We start from the raw sequence: 25,140 nt of genomic DNA, 5'->3' as shown, positions 1-25,140 counted from the left end.
TTCTTCTAGGAACTAGGGAAAGAGTAGCCAGACAGTAGGAAATAACACACTGGAAGTCTTTTTATTTTAAGAAAAGATAAGCATTTTCAAGTAATTTGAAGAATGAGAATTCTGATAGTGAAGACTAATTCAAATAGCAAATACTGAGGTGCAATTTCTTTACAGTGTAATTTTCTTTTTCCTTTTGAATAAAAAAGTAATTAAATTAAGAAAAGCAAAAGAGAGACAGGGGTAGCACATTATTAGATATTTTGCTTGACGTTGCACAGAGTAATTTCACATAATGAGCAGATAACAAATTTCAAAAACTTAAATGTTCTTGTCTTAGCTAAAATGTCATGTCATGTCCAGAAAACAGCCGGAGTTGATGTGAGATCGTATACTGATTTTAGGTCAGGTAAGAGAACATTGTGGAAATATACATTATGGCTTAGGGTAGAAATCAATAATATACTTGATTGCAGTGTCCATTTTGAGCTCATTTGTGTTTACATCTTTCTCCAATTTTTGCCCAAGGTCTGCGTTGAGTACAGATGGTTACATTCTCATACTGGGCACCCAAAGGAGGTCACATGTTTTACTTCAATGGCAATTTGTTCCCTTTATAAAATGAAAGCATGTCATTAAGTTCTTGAATAATTCAAGAGTAGTGGTCAAAATACAGTGTCCCTTTTGGGGGTCTTTATGGTGCAAATAAAAAAACAAGGCGATCCTATCAGTAAGAGTAGATCTAAGGTTTACAATGTAGCTCTATTTAGTGTGACAGGAAAATTAAATTACTCCAGGCACTCATTCATTGTCACCCGTTAACAGGCTTGGGAAAATTGTAGATCCCCAGGGGCAAATCACTGACAATGTGCGAGGCAAATAATAATATTTCATTTTAATTGGCTACTGTTTCCTCTGCTTAGTTCTGAAAAACAAAACAAATATAAACCACAAATAAGGTCCTGAGTCTCTAAAACGCGCTTTTTTTTTTTTTTTTCCGTCTCTTAGAAGCACGTTAAAAACTTTGGGGAACATGGTTCTGATCTAGGGGTTCCTGGAAAAGAAGTATAGGTTTCAAATAAAAATCAGCTTCCGATACTCCCCACCGCGTTTCCATCTGGGCTGGCTGAACGGGAGTTATTGCGTTTCTGCAACTGGGGTTTCCCTTCAACTGTACCATTGAGGCGGAGGTCAGGACAGAGGACGCAGTGATGCGGAGGTTACCAATTGCCTTCCCTCCCCAGGGGAGAAAAGCCAGATCTCCTTTGGCAATCTAGGGCCTAACACGAGGCTCTTGGACTGAGGTAGGGTAGATGGGTGTTAGAAAGGGTGGAAGAGCAGGCTGTGGGGCTAAATAAAAATTCTCAGAAGTCACCCAATGAGATGAAAATTGTTTCAAGGCCAAGCCAGCACATCTCAGCCGTTGCTGGCGCCCCCAGCATCCCCCACTGGCCTAATTAAGGCTAGTGGGCGTGGCTGCTTGGGTCCTGCTCCCACCCTTGACCATGAACCCTGCTTCCAAAGGCCTGCTCCTCCTGACGCTGCAGCGGGGGCCGCACAGACCATTTTCCAACGTGGCGGCCCGTGGCACCTGCAGAAGAACCCAGGGCTCGTCTGCTTCCCCAGAGGCCAGAGGGATCCGGCGGGGAGAAGGGTGGAGAATAAAGTTCGCAGCGCTCTGGCGACTGCGGTTGGGATTGGACCCATCTGGTGGGTCGGTCCCCCTGCGCTTTAGAACTTGGGAAAAGGCAAGAAGACCGCTGGTTTGCCTGTTGCTTTTTTTTTTTTTTTAAGTTCTGTCTCTCTTTCTTTTCTTCCCTAATAATATCTGGCCCTTCCCTTTTTCCGCCTCCTTCATCAAGTCCCTGGAAAATGCGGTGTTAGCAAAGTGAGCATTAAGGAGAGCGAGGCAAAATCCCCACGGGGACCCCTTCATGTTTCCGTGTTTCGTGCATCCCAGACGCGGAGAAGCCCGAAGGACGAGCAGAAAGGCTCCCGGGCTTGGCCCGCTGCTCCGCGGGTCCAGGGCTGAGGTGGCTGAGAGGATCCGCGGGCGCGGGCGGGGACGGCCGGTACCGGGTCACCGCCACCAGCCGGCAGCTCGCCGAGCGTGTGTCTTCGCTGGGGCTTCGGCAGTCAGAGGGCCTCCCGCCACCGCAGCTCGCAGCCAGCGGCTCGGGACTTATTTACTCGTAAGGGAAGCGTATGCCCTTCGGTTTTGGAACCAGGCTAGACTTTAGTAACACTTAAGTAAAAGTTATATTCCAAGGTGGTTGATTCCTAGGGAGAATGATTGATGCCTGAACCTCAATGCATTTCCAGTAAAATTAAAGAACAAAATTCATACCTAGAGGTGAGAGAATAGAGAAGGGCAATTTAGAGGTTTTCCATTTTCTAAAAGCTTCAATTTAAGCAAACACTTAGGGGTTCCAGGTTGCTGTAATTCCAAAGACAATTTTCCCTTGTTTTAATTCGATTTGCATTTTTTTCCAAGTTTGAGAATATTCAATTTCATGGCTGAATACACATGTAAACACTGTTAGGTCGTGTTTTTCTCCCCTTGCACCAAACAGAATGTCTCCTGCTTCAGAGTGCCCGGGGAGGTTACACCCCCTGTCCCACTAACATCTGCAGGTTTCTCCTGAATTATTTTTCAGAACTTAATGCAGCTTTGCCTGGGCTCCAGAAGTGGTGAACTATTACAGAATATCTAAACATTCCAGGTGTGGAGAGACCTGCAAAAACACTGCATAAAAGAAAGAGGTAAAGCAAACAAATTCCTATTTCACTTAGGATCAGTTCTACTTTTACCCAGGAACGTTTTTATATTTTATTAAATGTTGCAAACAATTAAAACATGATCAGTATATTTGCTTCCCCCAGAAATGATTTTTGGGTAAATTTTATAGCTAGAAAGACAAACACTGAGAAATACAGAGAATTAGTCTTTGAAAGAAGAGGTTTAATTAGTGCCATTGAGCTATTTTATCAAATATAAAATTTAGAGGAAAATATGAAGTAAAATTAGATAATTAGCTTTGGTCATATCAAAGCTGATATTTAACAAGTAGCAATCAGTAACAATTAAACTAGGATACTGGGAACTGCACACTGTAACTCGTCTGGACAGCCATTTATCATTCTTTCGATTTCTCAGGACACACCATAGACTGTACATAGTGCAAAGAAACATTTGAGCCTCAGAAAATATGTAGGTAGATGGCATGTAATAAATATATCAAATTCCCAAATGCTTGTTATACTTCACAAAATTGTGCTAGAAAAGGTAAGGAGCAAAGAAATAACATACTTTATTAGTTTGTCCAAAGGTACCTAATATAATTAAAAAGCAATCTTATTTCAGAGATTATCTTTTTAAAAAAATATTTTGTAATGTTTATGACTGGGTAACAGTTGATACTGTGAAAGTTGTTTCTATTTTAAATCCTAAGAAATGGGTATTTGTGTTATATTTTAGGATTCTTTCAATTGGATAGCTCATGGACAAGATAGTGATTTTGTAAAAATTTTTAAAAATTAGATTTTTGGCATCTTGGAAAGAACAGATCCAGAAATTAAATATGTAAGACTTTTAAAGTGTTTTGCTTGAAGCTGGCAGATATTAGAAAACTGTGTTTTAAGTTGAATGACCTAACTTCAAAAATATTTTATTATGTGAAAGCCATTTAAGCAAACAAGTAAAGGATTTCACTTGAAATAATACCAACTTTGAAAAAAGAAACTCCTTAATTTTTGAAAACACACTCTTTGCAGGCTGATTGTGTCAAATGCCTTCAGGAAAACTGTTCTTTATCATTTCTCAACTCTTTTATTAAAAAGAATTATTGGATTTGAAATTATCAAAGCTTAGGATTTGCACTAATTTTTTATATTGTTGTGATAGCTAGTAATTATGTCTTTCTATTTATTTTGCACAAATAGATAGATGGCAGAGTGTACATGTTCTACAGGATCTCTTCAGAGAAAACCTATTTCTGGAGAAAGAGCTCAATTAAAATTAATGGTCTATTCAGAGAATTGCAAATTGTGGACAATAGAAAACACATTTCTCTTTTTCTATTCATATCATAATTGAGGAGTAAAATGAGAATCTTGTTAAAAACCTTAAAATTTGGTCATCAGAGTAAGTTTAACAATTTAATTCACTTTTACTCTCAACGACCAGAGGGTCAGGTGCAGAAGCACCGTTCCTGCACTGCAGACACTGAATCATGCCCCATTCCCAACTTTACTCAACTGGGTCTGAGCTGTAATAGGCTTATCAAAGATCTACTGGGAATGGTGTCTCTAGGGGTAGGAGGGAACGGAGGCCTGGGACGAATGGCACAGAGAAGTCTCTGTCAAGTATTTTAGCCAGGTTTGAACTTTTGGAGGTGACAAGGTAGGGGGCCTAAAGGGTCAACACTTTCTCAGGAGCTTTCCCTCCAGATTTAGGAGTTTTGGAGACTGTTTTCTTTGGGAAAGACTTGAGTCCTCAGAGGAAGGTATAGCACCCCCAAAAAGACTCATCCACTGGGGGTGAGGAGGTCAGCTTCAGCTATTATAAAAAATAAAAAACACAATCTACTTCTTTCTTAGCCTGAAGAAAGAAGGGAAGGAGTGGGGGAAGGGGGAGAGAGAGAGAGAGAGAGAGAGAGAGAGAGAGAGAGAGAGAGAGAGAGAGAGAGAGAGAGAGATTTATTCCACTAAATGCAAAGAAGAAATCCTGCAGTTATTTTTAGCTGTTTACTGAGCAAGGGTAAAATCTAAACAGCACTTTATGCAATCAATGAAGCGATCGCTTCGGGTTCCAGAGTTGAACTCTCTAAATGAGACTGGCATTCTGATAACTGCAGGTTAGCATCTGAGATCAACTCCTTCCTATTGCTCAATGCTGGCAAAAGACATGAGGCATCTTGCTCCTGAGCTCTGGGATGGGAGAGGCCGGGGTGGGGGTGGGAGGTGGGGTGGGGGTTAACTATCTGCCTGAGTAAATCAAAATGTTCTTTTAAAGCAAAGAAATCAAGAGATGCCTTTAATTGGAAAACTCTGTTGGTGAAAGGGGAGTGGTAATTAAAATGGAAAGTGGAAAAAATATAGATTGGATATCTGCCCCACTCCAACTCGCCCTCATAAATAGTCTTAAAGATTGCATTCTTCCCTTCTCTTGCAGTCTTTAGAAGACTTGGTGCCTGTTCTGAGTTCAGGTAACTATCATTCTCAATGAATTCTCCCCACCTTAGCCTAACACCTCAATTTTCCAGTTTAGAATGGGGTGTTTTGGTTTAATCTAGAATCCCATTCACCTCTAAGAGTTGGCCATCCCCATGTCCTAGACCTCATTATGTATTGAGCTGGCTTTAGAGTCCAGTTGTCTAGAGCCTCCTCTGAAATCCCCAGATGAAAAATGCTAAATCTGAAGAAAATCCAAAACCACTAAAAACTGACAGTCTGGGGAATTTACATTCCAACATGTTGGGGGAGAAAAAGGAGCCCTCCATGTCCAGCCTGAGACCTTGTTGTCAGGAGGGCCAGCGCTCAGTCAGCCCCATGTCTCCAGGGCCTGGAGCAAGCAGGTGTCAGCCATCTTTGGCATGCACATCCATGTGCCCAAGTGCAACTTAGTGAGGAGCTGGGTGATACTATTCTCTCAAACTTCAGGCCTACTGAATACCGGGGCATATCCTCCCTCTGTGATGGAAGCAACCAGTCATTCTTGGCCAGTTTCCTATTCATGGACAAACTTTGAAGGCAGGTGTTTATACAGATTTGCATTTATATAATGTGGGAGGGAGGGGTGCTGTGGGAGTTAAAGTCTTGCTGTTCTGGTGGCTTTGACTGGGGCAAAGAAGCACTGAAGCCCAGCTGTGGGCAGTGTGTGTATTCCAGCTGTGCTGTCACCTGTGCTGTCAGGCCACCAGGTGCAGGTCAAGGGGAGGTCAGAGACAAGAGTCCCAGGACATTCCTGGGCCTGCTTCAGAATCCCCAGTAAGAAATAAAGCTGATGACTGCCTCTTGAGAAATAATTTGGCTATGTGTATTATTTTAAGCCCATAGGTCAGGCCACCATTTCTGCCCCTGAATTTTTCTCTTTTCTAATCACAATGCAAGAGCCGTCTTCTCCTTCCAGCACTCACCAGCTGGCCCCAGAGCTTCAGTGGAAAAGTGACTGACCCAGACCTGACTAAAACCTCTGGCCAACTTTGAGGGACCATGATCACATGGGAATTCTAACTGTATTGCTGCAAAAGAGGAAATAAGAGTTCAGCCTGATTCCAGTCCTAACCCACCATATTGCTTTCTAGATTAGTGGGTGGGATCTCTGCCGTCCTTTGAGGGTGTGTACCCATGCCTCAATCTTCTTGAGATCCTCCTATTTTTTTCCAGCCTTCCCCTAAAATTTCAGTCTTCACTTTCTACCAGAAGCGTCTCACTTTGAAAGCTGAGGTTTTTGGTGGAGATAGGCTTCCTACTACATTTGCATCAGAGAGATCTGTGTGCAGTGTCATATGAAGCCAAGAGAAATTTCAAGAACACAGAGTTGAAAGACTTGAGTTCAGTGTGGAGCTCTGAAATTGGAGCAGGTTCCCTAATTTCTCTTTGTCCCAGGCCCAACACTCATAAATTCTGACATCTACCATGAGGTGTGAGGAAGCTTAAATGAGGTCATGTTTATGAGACACCTTGCATGGTATGCAAGGGCCCTCACTCTATGGTGGTTGGATTGAATACACTTGTGATGAAGAGAAAAAGAGCAAAAGAGATAAGAAGCACAAAGATGGAAGAATAAAGGGTAAAGTTTTGGCAAGAAACAGACTCACTTCTCTGGGTGGAGGGTGAATTTTCTCAACCAGCAAGTCATTCAAGCTAGAACTTCTTTCTGTGTGTGAACAACTTGGTTTAATGTAGTTCAGAATTGCATACTAAATAGAAATTAGGGGAATTGGACTCTTATTTTTAATTTCTTAGATTGGGTTTTAGAATGTATGGCAAGCAGAAAGCTTCAGTGTAGAGGTATATATTTTATACCAGAGTGCACACATGTTGATCTCCTGATTTCTTTGCATACAGTGCTCCGTATGTCCCATGTCCTGCCCTGGCTGACATTTCACCCTGTTTCTTAAAATAAAATGTCATATAATCATCTTCCCTTCCAGTTCTCCAGTCACCCACTTCAGGCCTTAGTTCCTCACAAGCCCTCTCATCCAAACACTTCCCAAGATGATATTTTCACTTTCAGGTAATAAGCTTTAAACATTAATGTCTTCCTGTTAGGAACTGCATGATTTTCTTTACATGAGCAAAACCTTTCCAACAAAATCCATTATATGATTGTGTCTGCTTTGTGAAGAGAGAAGAAATAATTAAATGAGATCATATTTCTAATGAAATAGCAAGTCAAAATTGGCATGCATGCAAATTTATTTTGATTTGCTGGGGACATTACCAACCCAGGCCTAAAAACATCCCTGTTTATTATTAAAACCTTTGCTTTATTATTTTCGAATGAATGAAATGAAAGAAAAGTTCGTTTGCTTATGAAAAAGTCTATTCCTCAACCACTATTCTGAGTAGAAGTGAAATTGCTTAAACAAGTAGAACTAAGAAAACACAGCAAACAATTCTCATTCCAAACTTGTAATGTACATAATGCTAGTATGTTTTTCTCACAAGTATATGGTTGTTTCCATTCAGTTCATTTGATGTTCTTAAGTTTAAAAAAATGGCATTGCTGTCATGATGTCCTGACATTGCAGGGACTATTGCTGCCTCCAATTAGCTTCAGGAGAGAATAAACTCTAGGTACTTCCCCTAATAAGAACATGAGGCCTCTAGTTTAGCATGAAGGAATCAATGCAACTTAATTTGAGTTGCTTCTTTAAGCATTCCCAGCTATCAGTTATGTTATCTAATAGTAAAACACACAGAGAGAAAGAATGGAAAGTCAATGCCTGTTAATGGGAACTTGGCAGGGAGTGCCAATGTGTATGACAGTGACATCTGACCAATCTTTGCCTTCTTGTCAGTGAGCTTGGAGTTCGGACAAACAGCCCTAATGTAAAATATAAGCATACTGGTGTTAAGATGTGCTTGTAAAACAATCTTGTCCTCTCTACCTGTGCAGGAGAGGGGCTTTGGTAGCAGCTGCTTCTGGTTGAGGGGGAATAGGAATAGGAATCACCTCCAGTCTGGTAATAGAGCACTGGGTGGGATGACAGCTTGTAAAATAAGCCTCCATCAGTCTCCCAGGAGACAGCCAGCTTCAACTTGGGTGTTCTGGGCTTGTTAGCCTCAATCATAATTGGTCTCTCCTCCCATCCTACGTTGTTGGTTTTCTGTGTGTGGCTTTTGGTATGAGCGTGTTAGGTCATCAACAAATACAAAAGCAGGAGGGGGCGGGGTAGGGTATACACAATTGTTTTAAAGAAGAAAGGAGAAAAAGGATAAGAGAGTGGGCAGGAAGGCTGTGAAGAGAATGGGGAAGATGTCCCAGGATTTAGGCTTCCGTGGCAACCCCTGAAGTGCTCTGAGATAGGGCACTCCCTGGGAGCTTTGTCAAAAGAAGAAGGAGCCAGGACCCTGCAGAGCTTTCCTGAGAATAAGCATCTGTTCCATGCAATTTTTGTTTGCTGATATCTGAAGGTGCCTGTAACATCCTGGTCATACCCAGTGCATCTCATTAAAAAATAACTCTTCAAAAAGTCACAACCATTGTGACATGCCCTAGAAAAGATGTGAGTCTAAAGCCAAAGGCTGAAAAAGCAGTCTAGACCCCAGGTCCAGACAAGCACACAGGCAGTTTCCAGTCAGCCTATCGCCCTTCATTTTTTTTTTTTTTTTCATTTTTACTGAATGTATTTGGGTGTAGTGGTTAACAAAATTATACAGGTTTCAGGTGAACAATTCTACAACACATCATCTATAAACTGCATTGTGTGTTCACCACCCCAACCAAGTCTTCATCTATCAGCATTATCATCACCCCTATACACTCTTCCACCTACCTTCACTACCACCCCCCCTTCCCTCGAGTCACCGTACTGTTGTTTGTGTTTTTATTCTCAATACTTACACCCCCACCCCCCACTGCCCCATCTCACACAACCCCTGACAGCTGTCAGCCTGCTTTCCAGTTATTTTTAAAAACAGTTTCCTCACTGCCTCACAATCTTTTTATCCATCTCCTATATCTTTTTGTCTTCTCTTCTCAGAGGAAAGCCACTTCCTATGGGGTAAAGGCTATAATAAACTATGACATCAATTCTACAATAAAACTGGGAGGAGACATGCCTTTGCAGTCAAGAAGAGTTGTAGATTCTGCACACTGTTTTGGCACAAAGGAGGCATATAAGGTTCTGAGACTCAGATATTTGTTTACTGTAAAAAGAATATTCTGATGGGGGTAAGGAAGGAGCAGAAGTATAAGGGAGCTGCAAACTTTTGGGAAGTTTTGTCTTGTGTTTTTGTCTTTTTAATTTCACTCCACCAGTCCTTGGTTGCCATGGTGCTGCAAGCAAGACTGGTGTCCCCTGTGTCTCTGAACCAACAAAGACATTAAGGGTCTGAAATCTTGCTTTTCTGCCACAGCAGAGGACAGGAATTTGGGACTGGTGGCTCTAAATAGTGTGGCAATGGGGTGGTGCCTCTTCTGTGTGGCAGGACTTGGTGTCCACAAGTCTCTGGGCAATAACCTGCACAGACTGATGTGCAATTCCAGGTCCTAGGATAGGTGGGGATTCAGAGAAGAATTCCCTCTCCTATCTCCTCTTCGAGACCGAAAATTCACAACCAGAAAACACCTTGCCGCTTTCTCCAACAATTCTGACCTACACATTCCAGCAGGTATTTTCTAGGTGAACCGCCCCTCCCAGTCCCAAGCCCGGAGGACCTCCAGTGGCCACCCCACCCCCCTTTAGACAATCCGCTGCCCCTGATCAAACAAGGTACCGTGAGGTACCTTCAGGTAACTTCTTGAGCAAACATCCTTACCCCCTTACCTATTAAGCTTTATCTCTCCCTTCTCTTCTCCACACCCCCACATTAAAAGGCCCCCAAAGCACCTAGGACTGGTTTCTCTTTATGAATCCTGGAGAAGGCAGTAGGCGGATGATAAAGATCAAGCGTTTAAATTGGCCGTTTTGAAGATTGCATCTTTTCATCGAGTGTCTTTCTTTCAAAATTCTCACTGAATTAAGGGCCGAGGCTACTTTCCACCCAGCTCTCAAAGGCCAGGCACCTTTCATTCAGTCTTGAAATAGACTGGGCTAGGTGACTTGGGCCATCAGAGGAAGGCAGTGGGGTGACACACGTCTAATGACAACTAATTGACGGATTCGAGGCCAGGCATTACCAGCAGAACGGGGAGGCATTAATTATTTAAAAATGATTAGCCTGGCCATGTGTCCTGCAGACATTCCATCTTGTTGAGGGAAGATAACCAGTCAAGCGAGCTGGGGCCTGGGTTTGGAGGGCGGTGGATGAGCAACACAGCGGGCCTGCGGAGCGTTAGACCAAGCCGCAAGGCGGGGGGCGGGGGGGAGCAGCAGGTAAGGAGGGGAGAGGGCCCAAGGTTCCCACACATGAAGATGCCCACAATAACTGACCCTGTCAATTACCGGGACCGATTTCTGCCCATTTTGCCTGGGGATCTGGGGACTGTGGCACCGATTGGAAGCGCTTTCTGGTTGGGGTGGTGTGCAATTTCGGTAGGCCGGGTACTCAGCGAGTCACACTGGCGAAATACCCAGAGTAACTGAGTCGGCAAGGGCATCTTACAAGAACGGATACCTGGCAGTTTAAAGCAAAAACCCCAGGAGGAATGCGGATTTTAGGGGGTACGTGGTAGACCCCAGAGGAAAGACATCTTTTCTGTGCTCTCGAAAAATGCAGGTACTGCAGTTTCAAACTGGCAGTATCGGAACCACTACTTTTCCCAGCTCGCTCCTTTCTAGAAAGGTGTGTTCGATTCTGTTCGAGCTTCCAAACTCGCGTCCTCTGGCACCACAGCGCGCCCGTGAGAGCCACGCACTGGGGGAGTGGAGTGACAAATGGCCCCTCCGCTGGTGTCTTTTACTCCCGGACCCAGTTCGTAAACCCGGAGGCTCCTGAATGCGACTGCATCCGTGCGCGCGTGTGAGTAAAGGCTACCAACCACTTAGCGTCAACCGAACGAAAAGTTCACTCAGTTCTCCGAGAGACGCTGCTCCATCTCTGCTTCCACCCAGTGTCGACCCTGGATAATGCCTAAGCCCGAGGGCTTCTGGGGAAACGCCAAGGCTGGACTCGAACCCGTGCTCAGGGTGGGGTGGAGGAGGGCGTCTACCACCACCCCACTACCAATCAGCACGGCCTTTCCCGCTGACATTCACCCCTGACTCTGAGGCCAAGGCTGTTACCCCACCTTCCCACTGTCTTTGGGAAACACTTGGCCCTCGAATGGAATCTGCAGCCCCAAGGGCCGTGGCTTCCTGTTGCTTGGGACCCTAACAAACCGTACTCACAGCCCAGATTTAGTCCGAGTTTGTAACTCTTCCACTTCTCATTTTTTAAACTTATGCATTCTTAGAAATCCCACTCTCCAAAAAAAGGCCCCTTCACAAAGCCCTGGGTCTTCTTGGATTTAGCTTCTCACTACCTTCCCCGCCAACGCCTCTGCCCAGGGGTCGGAGCTCTTAGAAGGGATAAGTACTATTTGGGGGGAAGGAGGTGCGCCGCCTGGAGTGGGATATAGGGGGCGAATGTAGCGGAGGGCCCCCAGGCGCGGCCGGCGGCTGGGCGCATCCCCTACCTGCGGAGTTCGGGCCAGCGGTGGTGGAGTCTCTAACGCTCGGAGGGTGGCGGCCGACTGTTCCCAGCCCAGGCATCCCCGCATTTATTTGAGCTCAAACCCAGCGACTGTTGACTTTAGCACACAAAGCAAAGATTTCACTGCCCGCTAGTTTAAAAATGAATATTTTACCAAGATATCGATCAGCGTTATAAAATCCAGTTAAGTACAGTGGGATCCAGGAATAAAAATAATAAAGGAGGGGAGAGGCAATATAATATCTGTGCAAATTTGCTGAAGTCTGACGTGGCATGAAAAGTTTACCCTCCTGGAATTCGGATCTAGAATTTTTTTTCGGTTGTTTACTGACTTTGTTTATTCATAGATCACGGTTGCTTAAACCCGCGTGCGTTGGGCGCGGGGGAAGGAAGGAATAAAAGGGGGAGGGGGAAAGAAAAAAAAGAAACGCTGCACCTTACAATACTCAGCGTTGGGGGAAAGCAGGGAGAAGGCTATCTGTGAGCTAGCAAGCTTGGAACCGGGTCTGGGGGAAGGAGGTGGTGGCCAGAGTGTGGGGTGTGAAAGACACAAGAAGTGCAGAAACCTCCGAATGCTCCCACTCCCTGACATCCTTTTAATGTATTCGGACAGAACCCTATCTTATCGGTTGGGATCAGCGTGTGTGTGTGCGCGAGGGGCGCTAAGTAGTTTAAAACGACCCTGGCACAATGCGCGTGCATTACGAAACATAGCAGGTTAGGGCAGCTCTTTCAGCCTCTATTGTCCCCGATTCGGCCCCCAGCCCTGCTCCTCCGCTCCTTCTCCACAGGAGCCTTTTATGTGATAATGAAACACATTTCAGGCCGGGCTCACGACGTGTGTGTCCCGGCTAGGGGAAGACAACCCTTATAGTTGGATTCAGCCTCCGGATACCACCACCAGCCCCTGCTCCACCCCACCCCCGCCCCCGCCTAAATTTCTCTTCCTTGTGTTACTGGGGACAATGTGGCCTGTTAAAAACAAGGATTTAGAGGCCGGAGAGGGTGGCGGAGGCAAGGGGAACCCTTCCTCCCCTTAAGCGCGTGGGGGGGGGGGGGGAAGAGATCCTTCAAGGTGGTGGAGGGCGCAAGGAAAGGCAGTATCCAGGGTTGGGGCAAATCTGGGACACTAGAGGCTTGGATGCTAAGGAAGCCCAATGATTAGTCCCGGAAACAGGAGCCTGGGCTTCAGAAACCCGAGGCAAAATGTTCTGGCCTCAGAGGCTTATGGAGAGTTCTTACCCACCTCAAAGCTAGCTATGCTCTGGGTGGCCCCAAGTCAAAGAGGCTGGCTCCTGACCTCACCCGGCCAGATTATAGGCCCGCAGACATTCCTGGCAAAGCCAAAACTGGGCCCTATTTATACACTCTGGCCTAGCTTTGCTTCCGGGGTTTCCACTGTGATTAGCCACCAACTTAGGGTGTCTATGGGGAGAGACAGCATGATTGTAAGAACTTATTCTGAGTATTTCTTTATATTTTTGAATTTTCTTTAAAGGTTCACAAAATACCCCTCATCCTTTTGGCCCCGCAATTCTGGCTCGTCAACCCCCACTAACCAGATGTTATTCAAGACCTTGGCGTTTGTGGGGAGAAGAGGAAGAAGACCCTGCAAACTCTGGGATCTCTCCACTGGCTACCACCACTTGGCAAGCCCCAGAAAACACCCTTTTATTTCCTCCTCACACCAAATATACCTTATTTTTCAAAAGGAGATTTGGAACATCATCCTGTGCAATCAATCCTTTTATAACCAATTCTAGGAGAAAGTCATCTTTTTTTCAAACACCTCACTATGCCCAGGCTTTATCGAGGTCTACTTAAGTGAAGAGGAGGCTGAAATAGAATCGTGAAGTGTAGACACAGAGGTCCAATTCCACAGGAGGGTAAAAGGGTGACACAGAGAGGCAGCGATGAAAAGGCAAAGTGCTGCCTCAGGAATTTGCAAATTCAATCTGGACTTACTTGAAGGGGGGTGGCTAAGATGGAAAATACAGCAAAACAGGCAAATCCAGGCTTCTTTCCAGAAAATCCTGCTCTGGGGCCCAAGAGATGTCAACAACATTGAACCTTCACATGGCCCAGGTGGAAAACCTATATATGTGGTTTGCTCCTGGCTTGAAAGATAAACTTGCATCAAACTCATGGAATGGTGGACCTGAGATCTGTGTTTCATTGTTGTAAAGCTAAACTCAAAAAAAAAAAAAATAATAACCATAAACAATATTGAGTTCTATTTAAATGATGTGCTTGTTGAAGTGCTTAGGGAGAAGTGTACTGATGTCTGAAATTTACTTTAAAATGTCCTTAAAATACAAGACGAATCAACCAAAGGACTGTAGATAGATGGACAGATACGCAATATAACAAGTACAGTGAAATAATTGCAGGATCTGGGCAATGGGTACATGTGTGTGCTTTTTAAGACTTTATTTATTTATTTTTAGACAGAGGGGAAGGCAGGGGAAAATAAAGGGAGACGAACACTGATGTGTGAGAGAAACATCTCATCAGTTGCCTCTCCCCTGTGCCCAACCAGGGACCAAACCACAACCCAGGCATGTGCTCTGGAAATCAAATGTCACCTCTCACTTTGTGGGAGGATGCCAACCAACTGAGCCACACCAGTCAGCACTTCTGTAAAATCCATTTAACTTCAATTCATCTGAAAATTTTAATAAAATGTTAGTAAAATAGTACATGCCCCCTGCAAATAAAACCTGCAACCAGCCAGGATCTCCCTCTCTCCACTAATTTCTAGACCTGTTTATTTTTTAAGTCAGGGGAAAAAATCTTGACAATTCAAAGAATAAAACTGGCAATAACACTTTAATATAGATTTGTAGAACTCTGGTCCTTGCAGCCAGAACACACATTTATAAGCCATAAATAAAACACACGGAAACCATAAATTAATTAGACCCAAGACCTGAATTTCACTGTGCCAAGCATGGAAATGCATTTTTTCTTGGTCATTTAAAACATACCCTTACATCTCCCCCCCCCCCTTCTTAAACAATGGTACAATTCTCTGGTTCTCTGTTAAAACTACATCGTTTTACATTGACTCACAAAAGTTTGTTGAATTTTTTTTGTTTTTCATTTTTTTTTGTTTTTGTTTTTTAAATAAAGTAAGATGTCCCTGCAACAACAGCAATGGAGGATTACAACAGAATTTGCAGATGCTGCAATAAGCAGGCATCTACACAGTAGTGGAAACCAAGAGCTTGTTTCTTTTTGTCTTTTTTGACTGTTAACATTTTCCCCCATTTCCCTCCTTATATAGAATGATACATAACAGTGCGGCCCATCTGTATGGGAGAGAAAAGTTGCAGAGGGTGAGGGAAAACTGCTGTCCAGGGGGTGGGAGTGTCTCAGGTTTCTTCTTCCCTACATCTCTCCAACACCCCTACCTCAAACCCACTTCCTCTCCCTTGTCCTCCTCCGTCAGTCCGGGCTAGCACTGCCCCAGCTGTCTTAAGAGGAGTTCATAATGGGCCGGGAGTACATCCCCTGGTAGTAGGAGGCGTCCGGGGCCAGGGGTGAGCTGTCCAGGCCCGCTTTGTTCGTGACTGGGCCCATGGCCAGGCTTCCTGGCATAGGGGAACCATAGCCTGGGTAGTGCATCACCTGTTCGTAGGCCTTGAGGTCCATTTTGTGGGGCTGATGGTGGTTGTGGGTGTGGTGGTGCTGCTGCTCCGAGGACATGAGGTTGTTGATGGAGAAAGGGTGGTTGAAGGCATAGTGGTGCTCCGGCTTAAGGTGGGCCTCGGTCGGCAAGCCCGGATGGTGGGGAGGACCCAGCAGGTGGGCCGCAGCTTGATGCTGCTGCCTGGGCGAGGGCACCGTCTCTGGGGGGCTCAGCGCCGCAGCCGGCGTACCCTTCAATTCCCCCATCACCCCTCGCTTGTGCTCCTGGCACGGAGAGGCCCTCGACTGGGGAGACTCGGTGCCTGTCTCGGAAGCTGGCCCAGAGCCCTCCCCCAGTTGACCCTGCGAGGCCTGAGTCCCTGCTCCCGCCTTTTTTCCACCGCCCGTGGAGCCCGCTGCTTCCTTCAGTGCCAGCTGTTTCTCGCACTTGAACCGCTTCTGACGGCGCAAGTAGCAGCCGTTCTCAAACATGTTTCCTGAGTCGGGGTGCAGGGTCCAGAAGGAGCCCTTTCCAGGTTTGTCGGGCGAGCGGGGCACCTTGAGGAAGCAGTCATTGAAAGAAAGCGAGTGGCGGATAGAGTTCTGCCAACGCTGCTGGTTCTGTCGATAAAAGGGGAAGAGGTCCATGATCCACTGGTAGATCTCGCTCAGCGTCAGCATCTTGTTGGGACTCTGCTGGATGGCCATGGTGATCAGTGAGATGTACGAATAAGGCGGCTTAGCATGAGTGTAGCTGCGCCGGTACGTCTTGGGGTCGCGTGCGCGGCTCAGGCCCCCCTGCCCGTACATAGGGCTCATGGAGTTCATATTGGCATAGGGGCCCAGGCCGCCCATAGCCCCTGCCGCCTGTCCACCAAGTGGGCTCAGGCTTGGACTCAGGTGTGGTCCCATGCCCGCCACACCGGCTGCCCCGGCCGAGCCTCCCATACTAGCCATGGAGCCTGCCCCGGGGGACATGCCAGCTAGGGACGGGTTCATGCCCGTTCCCACGTACGATGACATGTTCATAGAGCCAGCGCTCATGTTACCGGAGCCGCTGCCCATGGCGGCCGCCGACATGCTCATGTAGGTGTTCATGCCATTCATTCCCAGGCCAGCGTTCATGTTGCTCACCGAGGAGTAGCCCTGTGGACAGAACCCAGGGACCGAGGCGCACAGCGTTAGCACCACAGATTGAGCGCTCCCTGACCTCCCAGCCACCAGGCCAGCTCAGGCGCAGGCCTCCGGGGAGCCCTTCCCTTGTGTCCCCCACTTCCCCCTACACATCGAGTCCCTTTCACTCAAAGAGTTCCGAGATCCCCTTGGGTAGGTAGCCAGGGGGTTGCTACTCTGTGCGTGTGTCTGGTTCTAGCCCTTCTCCACTTGGTTCAGATTCTAAAACAGGGAGCACCTGAAGCATCGGCAGGCCAGGTACCTCAAATGCACCAGCCCTCCCTAGAATCTCCCTCCGTCCAGCGTACTGAGTTGGTGCTATAGCCCCAGACCCCACCTCGACCTTAGCAAGCAACCTGTGGGACCCCTAGCAGAGCGACTAGGGTAGCCTCAACAGGAGATTGTCTCAGAGTCTTCTCTGCTGTTTTCCTTCCCGTATCTCATTCTTGGCCCCAAGGGAACCGAAACCCAGAGCCTGATCCGAGTCTGCGGCCAGCCAAAGGCACTAAAGGGAGGCATAAGGAGGGGGCAGCGAACTACACGCGGCTGTGTTTTGCAGCCACAAACTTTCTTTGTCCTCTCGTCTTTTACTCTTTACCTCAACCTCAGTCCCCAACTTCTGCCCACCTTCTCCTCTCCAGCTCCCCACCCTCTCGTCGCCGACCTCCCACCCCTCCCCAGCCTCGCACTGCCAAACATAACTGTTAGGATAGTACGTGGCTCAGCCACGAAGAGGATTTGGAGGCGCCGCAAGTCAATATTTGATCACAAAGTTAATATTATCTCAAGGCTAACACTGTGTCGTATAAAAAAGAGACCCATTTGAGTGGAAGGAGGGTGGAAAAGGCAGCTTCCCAGAGTGGCTGGGGATGGGGGCGGATGCCAGCAAGGAAAGCAGTACCGAAGCTAGGGAAAGACCGGGTGCCGCCACCCCAAGTCCCCTCGGAAAAGGCGAGTGCCTACCTCTGGCTCGGCATAGTAGCTGCTCCAGTCGGTCGGCTCGTGCCCTTCCATCTTCACCGCTCCCAGCATACTGGAAGCTGAGTGCATGGCTGTTTAAAATTTAACAGCCACAACGAACGACCAGCAATCACCCCCCCACCCCCACCCTCTAAAAAAAAAAAAAAAAAAAAGTCAGCTAAAGCACTATCTCCTCCCTCCCTCTCTCTTGCTCCCTCTTTCTCGGCTCCACTCGCTCTCTCTCCTGTGGCTGGCTGGAGGCCTTAGTTGGAAGTGGTTGGGAGGGGTGAATGGCAGAAGGAGGGGACCGAAGATCGGCGATGGCCGGGACAGGAGGCCCGATGCCGGCAACGTCCTCTGCCCGTCGCCGTCGTGCCCGCGGGCTGCCCGATGGAGGCCAAGGTTGGCAGTGCGGAGCTGCCGGGAGGCGGCGGGAAGCTCGCGGCGCGGGGGCGGGAGGGGAGGAGGTGGAGAGAGAAGGAGGAGGAGGTGTGGACCGCGGAGCCGACAAGTGCCGCAGTGACGTGGGAGGCTGGTGATATAGCGCGGCGCGCTGGCGCGGGCCTCCAATCCCCAGACCCCGGGCAGCCTATTTGAATAATCAGCTCACACCTAGGTGAGAGGGAGCGGTGGCCGGCGCCCCGTACCTGCCCCTCGGCGCCTGCAACCCACCTCGCCTGTGTGAGGTGCCGGGACTGGCGATCGAGGCGAGTGGGAGCGAGTCCTCTTTCTTCCGCGTTCACCCTGAGCAACCGTGGGAGGAAAGCTCTGGGAGGAAAGCTCTGGGAGGAAACCACCCCAGGAGCTGCCCAGGGCTCTGACACCCGCCCTGTCTCATAGCGCTTGGTGCCTGGTGCTTCTTGTCCCAGGGCACGTCCGGCCTCAGCGCCCAGTTGCCCTCTGCAGAACTTTATAAAACCTGCATTCATTTATCCCGGTTTCTTCGTTCTCAGTCCTCATTCCCTATCAAAACAACAAGACATTGACAGAACCAATTTTCGATGCGTTACTTTATTTAGAAAAACTTTGTACACACCTTTAACACCGGGAGCTGCTACTGGGAGGCCCCTCCCTATTACAGTTAAGGCTTGGAGCGGCTCCGGAAGGCACCGAGCGCGGCTAGTCCGGCCGCCTCGGTTTTTTTGCCTTACGGCGCCCGACCTCCAGCGTCCGGGCGGCCGGTGGGGAGGAACGCTGTCCCAGCGCAGGACGCACGAGGCCCCACCAGCTGCAGCTGATGGTTGGGAGACTGTAATTTGTCCTTGACATTCAGGACGCCGTGTTTCAAGGTTACCATTCAGTCACAACTGAGGTGCTCACAGAATTTCGTAATTAAAATAAACAAGGCAGCAGGTAAGATGAGGCGGAAGAAGAGAAAGGAATAAAGGAATTAATACTCAGCACAGGGCATCTCTTCGAAAGGGTCTGTGTCCTCTTTGCTTTCCTGGAAGAGCTGTTTTGTAAGAATTAAAAACCCTAACAACCATATATTCCCTTTTAATTTTAGCCCCAGCTTCTGGGTCCAAATTATCACCTTCCTTGAGGCAGCCCAAAGACCCCAGTGAGCCCAAATTTGACGGGGAGGGTGGTATTACAGGTGTTCAGAAGTGGACTCCATTTCTTGGTCTAAAAATCCACCTGGGGAACTGAAGATCCAGCCCTGCGACCTCCAACTCAGAGATAAGAGATAAAACTAGGAAATCGTGGGCATCTGGCTCACATCTCCAAAGTTGTGGATAATGGTGGCAAGTGACAAGGGAGGTGGCAGGCAGAGGGATGAACATTGGGAAGGGAAGGAGTGGATGAAGTCCAGGCTAGAAGGTAAGCAAGGAGAAGCAGTAGATGCAGGGCACTCCCACTCCTCTCTACCCTAAGTCTCCCCAACCCTGCATCTGTTTGAACCAAAGACAACAGATGGTTTGAATAATTCATACTGAGGGCTTTAATAAACCCGATGAGCAGGTTATAGGGCAGGATCCCCCAAAGCCAAGATCTGCATCGCCCTAAAGCCATGCATAACGCTGAGGACCTCTAGGAGGGGCAGTGTCTGGTGGGAGTGTAAGCACATTTATTGTAGGTGTGTAAAGGGAAGTCAAAGGGACCAGATTATCAGCATCTATTACAGAGTTCTGGGGAATAGGGAAAGAGGGTTGCACACTGGTGGAGTTGCCCCTTTTTTACAATTTTGTGGCAGGCCTAGGGCAGAAAGGCACACACAACACCAACACCTTAAATCCCCTTTCCACGTTCAGTAGAAAAGAGACACCAGACATAGACAAACCTCACGCAACAGCGACAGACAGCTTTCTTGTATGTATGGAATTGAAAGCACAAAAGAATATTATGGTCTATGCATGTGTCTGAGTATCCCACTCCCTTTTCTCTTTCAGCTCCTGGTCAAAATATGGTTCTAGAACGTATTCCTTGAGCAAAAGGAGCGAGCGGCGTCGGGAGAGGAAGTCCGCGGGGAAAGGGCACTGACTTCTTAAAGAGCAGACCCTGCAAGTTCCCCTACCTTCGGTGGTGGGCATTCTTGGGCATCCGGGAGCAGTCGACACTAGCGTCCGCTATGACAGGGCTCCCCCTGTTGGCTCTGCTGCCTTAGGGACCAACCCGAACCCTCATTTACCCCTACCCTCTTCACTCCACCAAGGAGGTGCATCGCTTTTTTGAGTCTCCCCGAAAACGCCTCCAGGGGGTTGTCATTTCTTTGGAGTCCCCCGAAGTTCTGTGCAAACGCAAACCTGCCTCCTCCGGTCTCTGAAGTCTCGGAGGGCAGCGTGTGACACTTCTTGGAACCCCTCTCTGCGATGGGCTTCTGGCGGGTGGGAAAAGGCGAGCAGCTCAGAACCGACACCAGGGGCTATGCAGAAATCAAGAACTATCACGTAGACTGGGGTTCGCTTTCCTTCTCTAGCTCCCAGGTCTTTGTAGGCGCTACCTTTCCTACACACTCCTGGTCCCTCTCCAGAGTTTCCGTTTCTAAAGGTTTATTCAGAGCCTTTGGTTGGCATGTTGTAAACTACTCCAAGAACTTCTCTCTAGGAAAAAGTTCGCAGGTAACTCGGGCTGAAAACAGATCTTTCCCTGATCCTCCTTTAGTTTAAAGCCACCTAGTACTGAGACCCACAAAGCATTCCTTGGCGCATATCCCCATTCTCTTCCTTTTCGTTTGATGTTGCCCCTGCATGCTGTTTTTATTATGGATGCTGTAGCAACAGATTTGACTTGGCCTTAAACCTGGGCCTCCCATTGGCTTCCTGGGAAGAGGACGCTATGATCCCACATCCCTTAGCAAAACTCCTTCCCAGAACCCTCTGTCAAATGAAACTAGTCTGGGGAAGGGGGCAGAACTCAACTTTCCTAGGCAATAACCCATCAAATATCAACTGTGGGGGAAGCCTCATTTACTTGATTAATAATACTCTCATTCCCCAAAGCCTTCCAGAGAAAACATATCCGGACAGGACTTACTTTAGGGCTTGATCTGGCAGGTCTGTAGGCAAAGTCAAGATAGAGGACAAAGAAAGATGCCTTTGCAAAGTCTTGTGAAAATTCACATTTCACTTTTAAATAAGCTTTTGGCTTGGCAAAAATCAGAGGCTCACAGCTCCCTATTCACAGGGTGGAATTCTCAGGGTAAAGCCCATGTCTCAATTTTTTAAAAAAAGGTATATATATATATAGTCATGACAAAGGTTATAACCAATATTTCACATTCTGTGTGGGTGGGTTGTTATTTTTGAAATTCTGTTTAAAAAAAAACCAAACTATTAAAAGTAGTTTATTTCAATACACTTTTAGATACTCTTTTTTATGGCTTCCATAGTTCTTTGATGACCAGAACACTAGTTGTTTATGGATAATTGAAAAGGTAAGCTAAGAGTTATATTAACAAAGGGGATTTATAAAAAAGACTGCAGAAAATATTCAACATGTCTCAGTCTTCTGCAGAATCATTGGGAAGTGCTGATAAAAGTGGAAGGAAAGCAAAATACAACATTGTAAGTTAAATGCATGATGCACCTACATACAATCTATCGCTCCGGGGTAAGAGTCACAGGAAAAGATAGGAAATAAGTAATAATAATGATAAAAATTAAATCAACACTGTACTAATTGTCCTGATTGTGTCTGGGTGTTAGAATTATATTTTTAATTTACATCTTTTATGCAGTATAGCGTTATAATTTTGTCATTATTATTTTATTATTACATTTCGTTATTTTAAGGTGAAATTTGTGATTAGATCCATTGTCAAGGAAACTCAAGCAAAATAACAGATATTCATTCAGTTCTCACACTTGAAAGGAAACCAGTGAAGCCACCATTCAACAGACCAAGGGTTTTACTTCTGAAAAACAAGCTAGTATTTTTTCTTACCTGTATGAAAAAGTGAACTGTGCTCTTTCTTGAGATGAAGGAAGAAAGGAAGTGATATTCATGTCAACCAGAGAAGGTGATTTTCTAATATGGTACAGGGAAAGAAGGGAAACTGTTCTCAGGATATTGTTAGGAGGAATTTGGTACACACATCTTTCTCTGTGGATGTAGAATTGGATAACTGTTTGGAAGGTAGGGTGTAGTTATTGATTGTTCATCTTTTATGGATTTTCTCATGGTTGGGTTGCGTCCACTCCCATATGTGTGGGCCTGAGGGGAGGCTGGTGTTCTTCCCACTTGAGTTCAGGTTTTGACAAATATTTCTGGTATATACTTGGCATTCTGCCCACCATTATTGAGTTTTTAAGCATATTTCTGGTATGTGGGACTATTGTAACAGGTAATTAAAATAATTGGAAGAGATAAAAATAAAGAAACAGTAACTTTTAGTAGCAATAATAACACATCAGTGTGAGTGATGTAAACAGCCTTTTGAGGGGTTACTAAATTAGATGCATTTGCATTTGTGGACTTTATGAACTGTTTCATACATTTGAATGTTATTCTTGGAAGAGCAGTTATTCTTGCTGAAAAAGAAAACAGTAAACTTTATTAAGAACAGGATCCATGGAGAGTGAGTCACAGACCTGGAGAATGAGGCTCCCAGCACTCTTTCTTAGGAAGTCTTTGCCTTACACAGAGAGATAATTTGGAAGCAGACCCATTAGCTATTGATTACTTACTTGAATAAACAAACATAGTTTTAATAACTATGAAAGGATGAAGCATGTGACACAAGTGGAGATCAGGAAGAGTTTAGCTAAGCATGGATTTTGAGTCTTATGCTTACGAAGCAATTGTTTGCTTCTTGTTTCCATCTCAAAGTGATGATGGGGGAAGGGGCTCTGTGTAAACATAAAAGAAAGGTGTATAACTTGCTCTAATATTAAGCAGTGACAATGAAAATGAGTTTATATATTTGTGGCCCATTCAGCAGCTATTTTAATGACTACTTATTATATTCCAGATGGTGGAAATAAGCCCTGAACAAGGTTGGCAAAGCCATGTGCTTAAAGAGATTGTTTCTTTCTTTTACTTTCTTCCTTCTTTCTGTCACAGGTTCCACCAAAACTTGTTTTTCCCCGTGTTTTCAAGTCTCCTTTTAACCATGATCCAGGGAGGGCCAAAATATCATTCTAAAGCGAATATACATTTCACCCTTCAAAATAGTTTATCTGCAGTCAGGGAAGCACTAAAACCCAAGAAGTATTCTGCCTGTGTTGACCTAGACTTGATAGGAAAATCAAGGGCTCAGTCCTTTGAAGAAGTCAGCATGACATCAGCAGAATAGTTACAGCCAGAATGCATTCACACAGGAGAACTAGGTAGGCTGATCCTGTCCCCCACCATTTGTAGTCTCTCTAGGGTATGTTTTCCATCCTTTCAAAAGAAGGGAAAAAGCAGCAGGAAAATGCTCCTGATGATGATGGGTGCTGGCTTGAGAACCCTGCTTTGTCTGTGTGAGTACTCTGGGCTTGGCACACAGGGAATACTCAGATGTTTTTAATGTACATGTGTGTATTCACTCTTTGTAAATTTTTACTTCCAAAAGTCATCCCGAAGAAAGAAAATTCCTGAGAAGCTGAGAGCTTTATTTTATATACAGGGGTAATATATTATAGCAAAAGTGACCCACCAGGCCTAGGACCACCCTTCAAATATTTGTGTGCATAGGAACTCCCTGGGAATCTTGATAAAATGCAGATTCAGATTCAACAGCTCCGGGGAGGTGCTTGGGAGTCTGTACCCTTATCAACTTTCCTGGCAACACTGAAGCTGCCAGTTTCTGACCGAAGGTGGAATAGCCCCGTACTAAAAAAACTTTCTTTCACTCATCTTTCAATTTGTCCTGAGCTGCCTGTTGAGATGCAATTTGCCAAAATGAGCAGTGTTAAATCCGTTTTCAGTGTCTGACAGTCCTCTCCCATTCACCCCCAGCCACACCAACCCTCCCCACTACCAAGGCACCAGAATTCAACTTCCCAGTTCACAAGACTCAGAACCTCTTTGTTGCCTGAAGCACAAGTTGTGGGGTAAAATCCTCCAAGAAAAGCTCCCTACCACAATACCTACCTGCATCTCTTTTCCCCAGCTGTATTTTTCCTAAACAGGGACCTATCTGGTTGACTAAGGATGAGAGGGGAACTGCAGCATTATCAGTTTGCAATGTGGAAGCTGTCATTTTCCAAGCATGAAAAATGGTCTAAGCAGAGTCTCAGCAATCACCTGCACTAGCTATGGTCCTCCATGCTCCAGTTGCTTTTTCTCTTCAAGGAAGAGGCCCCAGGGGCCTGGTTTTATCCTGCCTTCCTGTAAACCTCTGGCATTGGGTACATCTGGAAAAAGGAAAGGGCAGCACTGACTTGTTCCTAAATATCCCCCAGCTTCTTGATCCTAATATGCATTTTAAAGAAGCAAAACAGAAAGACCAAAAACAAGAGAAAGTGACAAATGGATTCCTGTTTATTGAGCTTTGAATGGGGTTTGCATGTCCTCCTCCTGGAAAAGACCTGGGCCTCCTATAATGGTAACTGGGAATGTTTGCTTTTGTTTTCCCCACAGAATTTGACCCAATACTTAAGTGACACTGCCTATCAAACCATAAGAAAAAGAACACGACCCAGATAATGAAAATTGAACCCCCAGACAACACTCAAATTAACACCCTTGTTAATAAACACACTGTTTACTTTGCTTTGTCACCCAAATATTTTCCAATATAAATAAAGGAAATGTTTAGGAATTAAAATTTGAGTCTCAAAGGTAGCAGAATTTAAAAATTAGGGATTTCCTGAAGGTTTATTCTATTTGCAATATGAGCTCATAATTAGTGCCAAGACTATCTCACCCTTGTTCTAAGGCATTCATTCTGAAAAGGGCTCCTTTATTTCAGATAAGAACTGCTGAAAGGGAATAAACATATTTTTTTCCTGCCAGCAAACTTTTCTTATTTCTGCCATATTTATATAACCACATAAAGAATTAATGTAAACACAATGAGAATTTTGGACCAAGTACCTAATCTATGTTTGATGTTAAAGCAGTGTGGATATGGGATAAGAAAGCTGGTGAGATTTTCTTAAGCTTCTTTGAGATCCCTGGATGAAACTGGATATAAAGTACAAACCAATTTTGCAGTTG

The 25,140-nt window shown here is 45.9% G+C and overlaps 2 protein-coding genes and 1 long non-coding RNA gene across 7 annotated transcripts in view; 1 reads left to right on the top strand and 2 right to left on the bottom strand.

Annotated features, from left to right (window-relative positions):
- The window catches only part of LOC150003082 (uncharacterized), a 239,335-nt gene extending 227,436 nt beyond the window's left edge, over window positions 1-11,899 (bottom strand). Inside the window, exon 1 of one of the 5 annotated variants that reach the window (XM_090285974.1) lies at window positions 11,777-11,899. In XM_090285974.1, the coding sequence (XP_090142100.1) occupies window positions 11,777-11,860 (84 nt within the window). In that variant the 5' untranslated portion in view covers window positions 11,861-11,899. The remainder of the gene's footprint in view (window positions 1-11,776) is intronic. The other 4 variants (XM_090285975.1, XM_090285976.1, XM_090285978.1 and 1 more) reach the window with 4 other exon arrangements.
- A 3,313-nt stretch (window positions 11,900-15,212) lies between these two features.
- FOXA2 (forkhead box A2) lies at window positions 15,213-17,671 on the bottom strand. The gene is made up of 2 exons (XM_090285973.1): window positions 17,560-17,671; window positions 15,213-16,569 (listed from the first exon to the last, which is right to left on the bottom strand). Exons 1-2 carry the CDS (start codon window positions 17,644-17,646, stop codon window positions 15,271-15,273), a joined length of 1,386 nt encoding a protein of 461 aa, XP_090142099.1. The 5' UTR covers window positions 17,647-17,671; the 3' UTR covers window positions 15,213-15,270.
- Window positions 17,672-17,777: 106 nt separating this feature from the next.
- LOC150003080 (uncharacterized) lies at window positions 17,778-24,674 on the top strand. The gene is made up of 4 exons (XR_016512649.1): window positions 17,778-17,958; window positions 19,947-20,015; window positions 22,967-22,991; window positions 24,562-24,674. It is a non-coding gene; the product is annotated as an uncharacterized LOC150003080 (long non-coding RNA).
- Window positions 24,675-25,140: the final 466 nt, after the last annotated feature.

This window comes from Furipterus horrens, unplaced genomic scaffold (genome assembly GCF_987537825.1).
Source record: "Furipterus horrens unplaced genomic scaffold, mFurHor1.1.pri manual_scaffold_8, whole genome shotgun sequence".
NCBI lineage: Eukaryota > Metazoa > Chordata > Mammalia > Chiroptera > Furipteridae > Furipterus > Furipterus horrens.
The sequence above is the reverse complement of the archived record's forward strand: the minus strand, read 5'-3'. Positions and strand labels throughout refer to the sequence as shown.

Coding starts and splice junctions, on each gene's coding strand:
- FOXA2 (XM_090285973.1), bottom strand. CDS start 17,646: ATGCACTCAGCTTCCAGTATGCTGGGAGCGGTGAAGATGGAAGGGCAC. Junction 16,570..17,559: donor GCTACTATGCCGAGCCAGAG/GTAGGCACTCGC, acceptor TTCTGTCCACAG/GGCTACTCCTCGGTGAGCAA.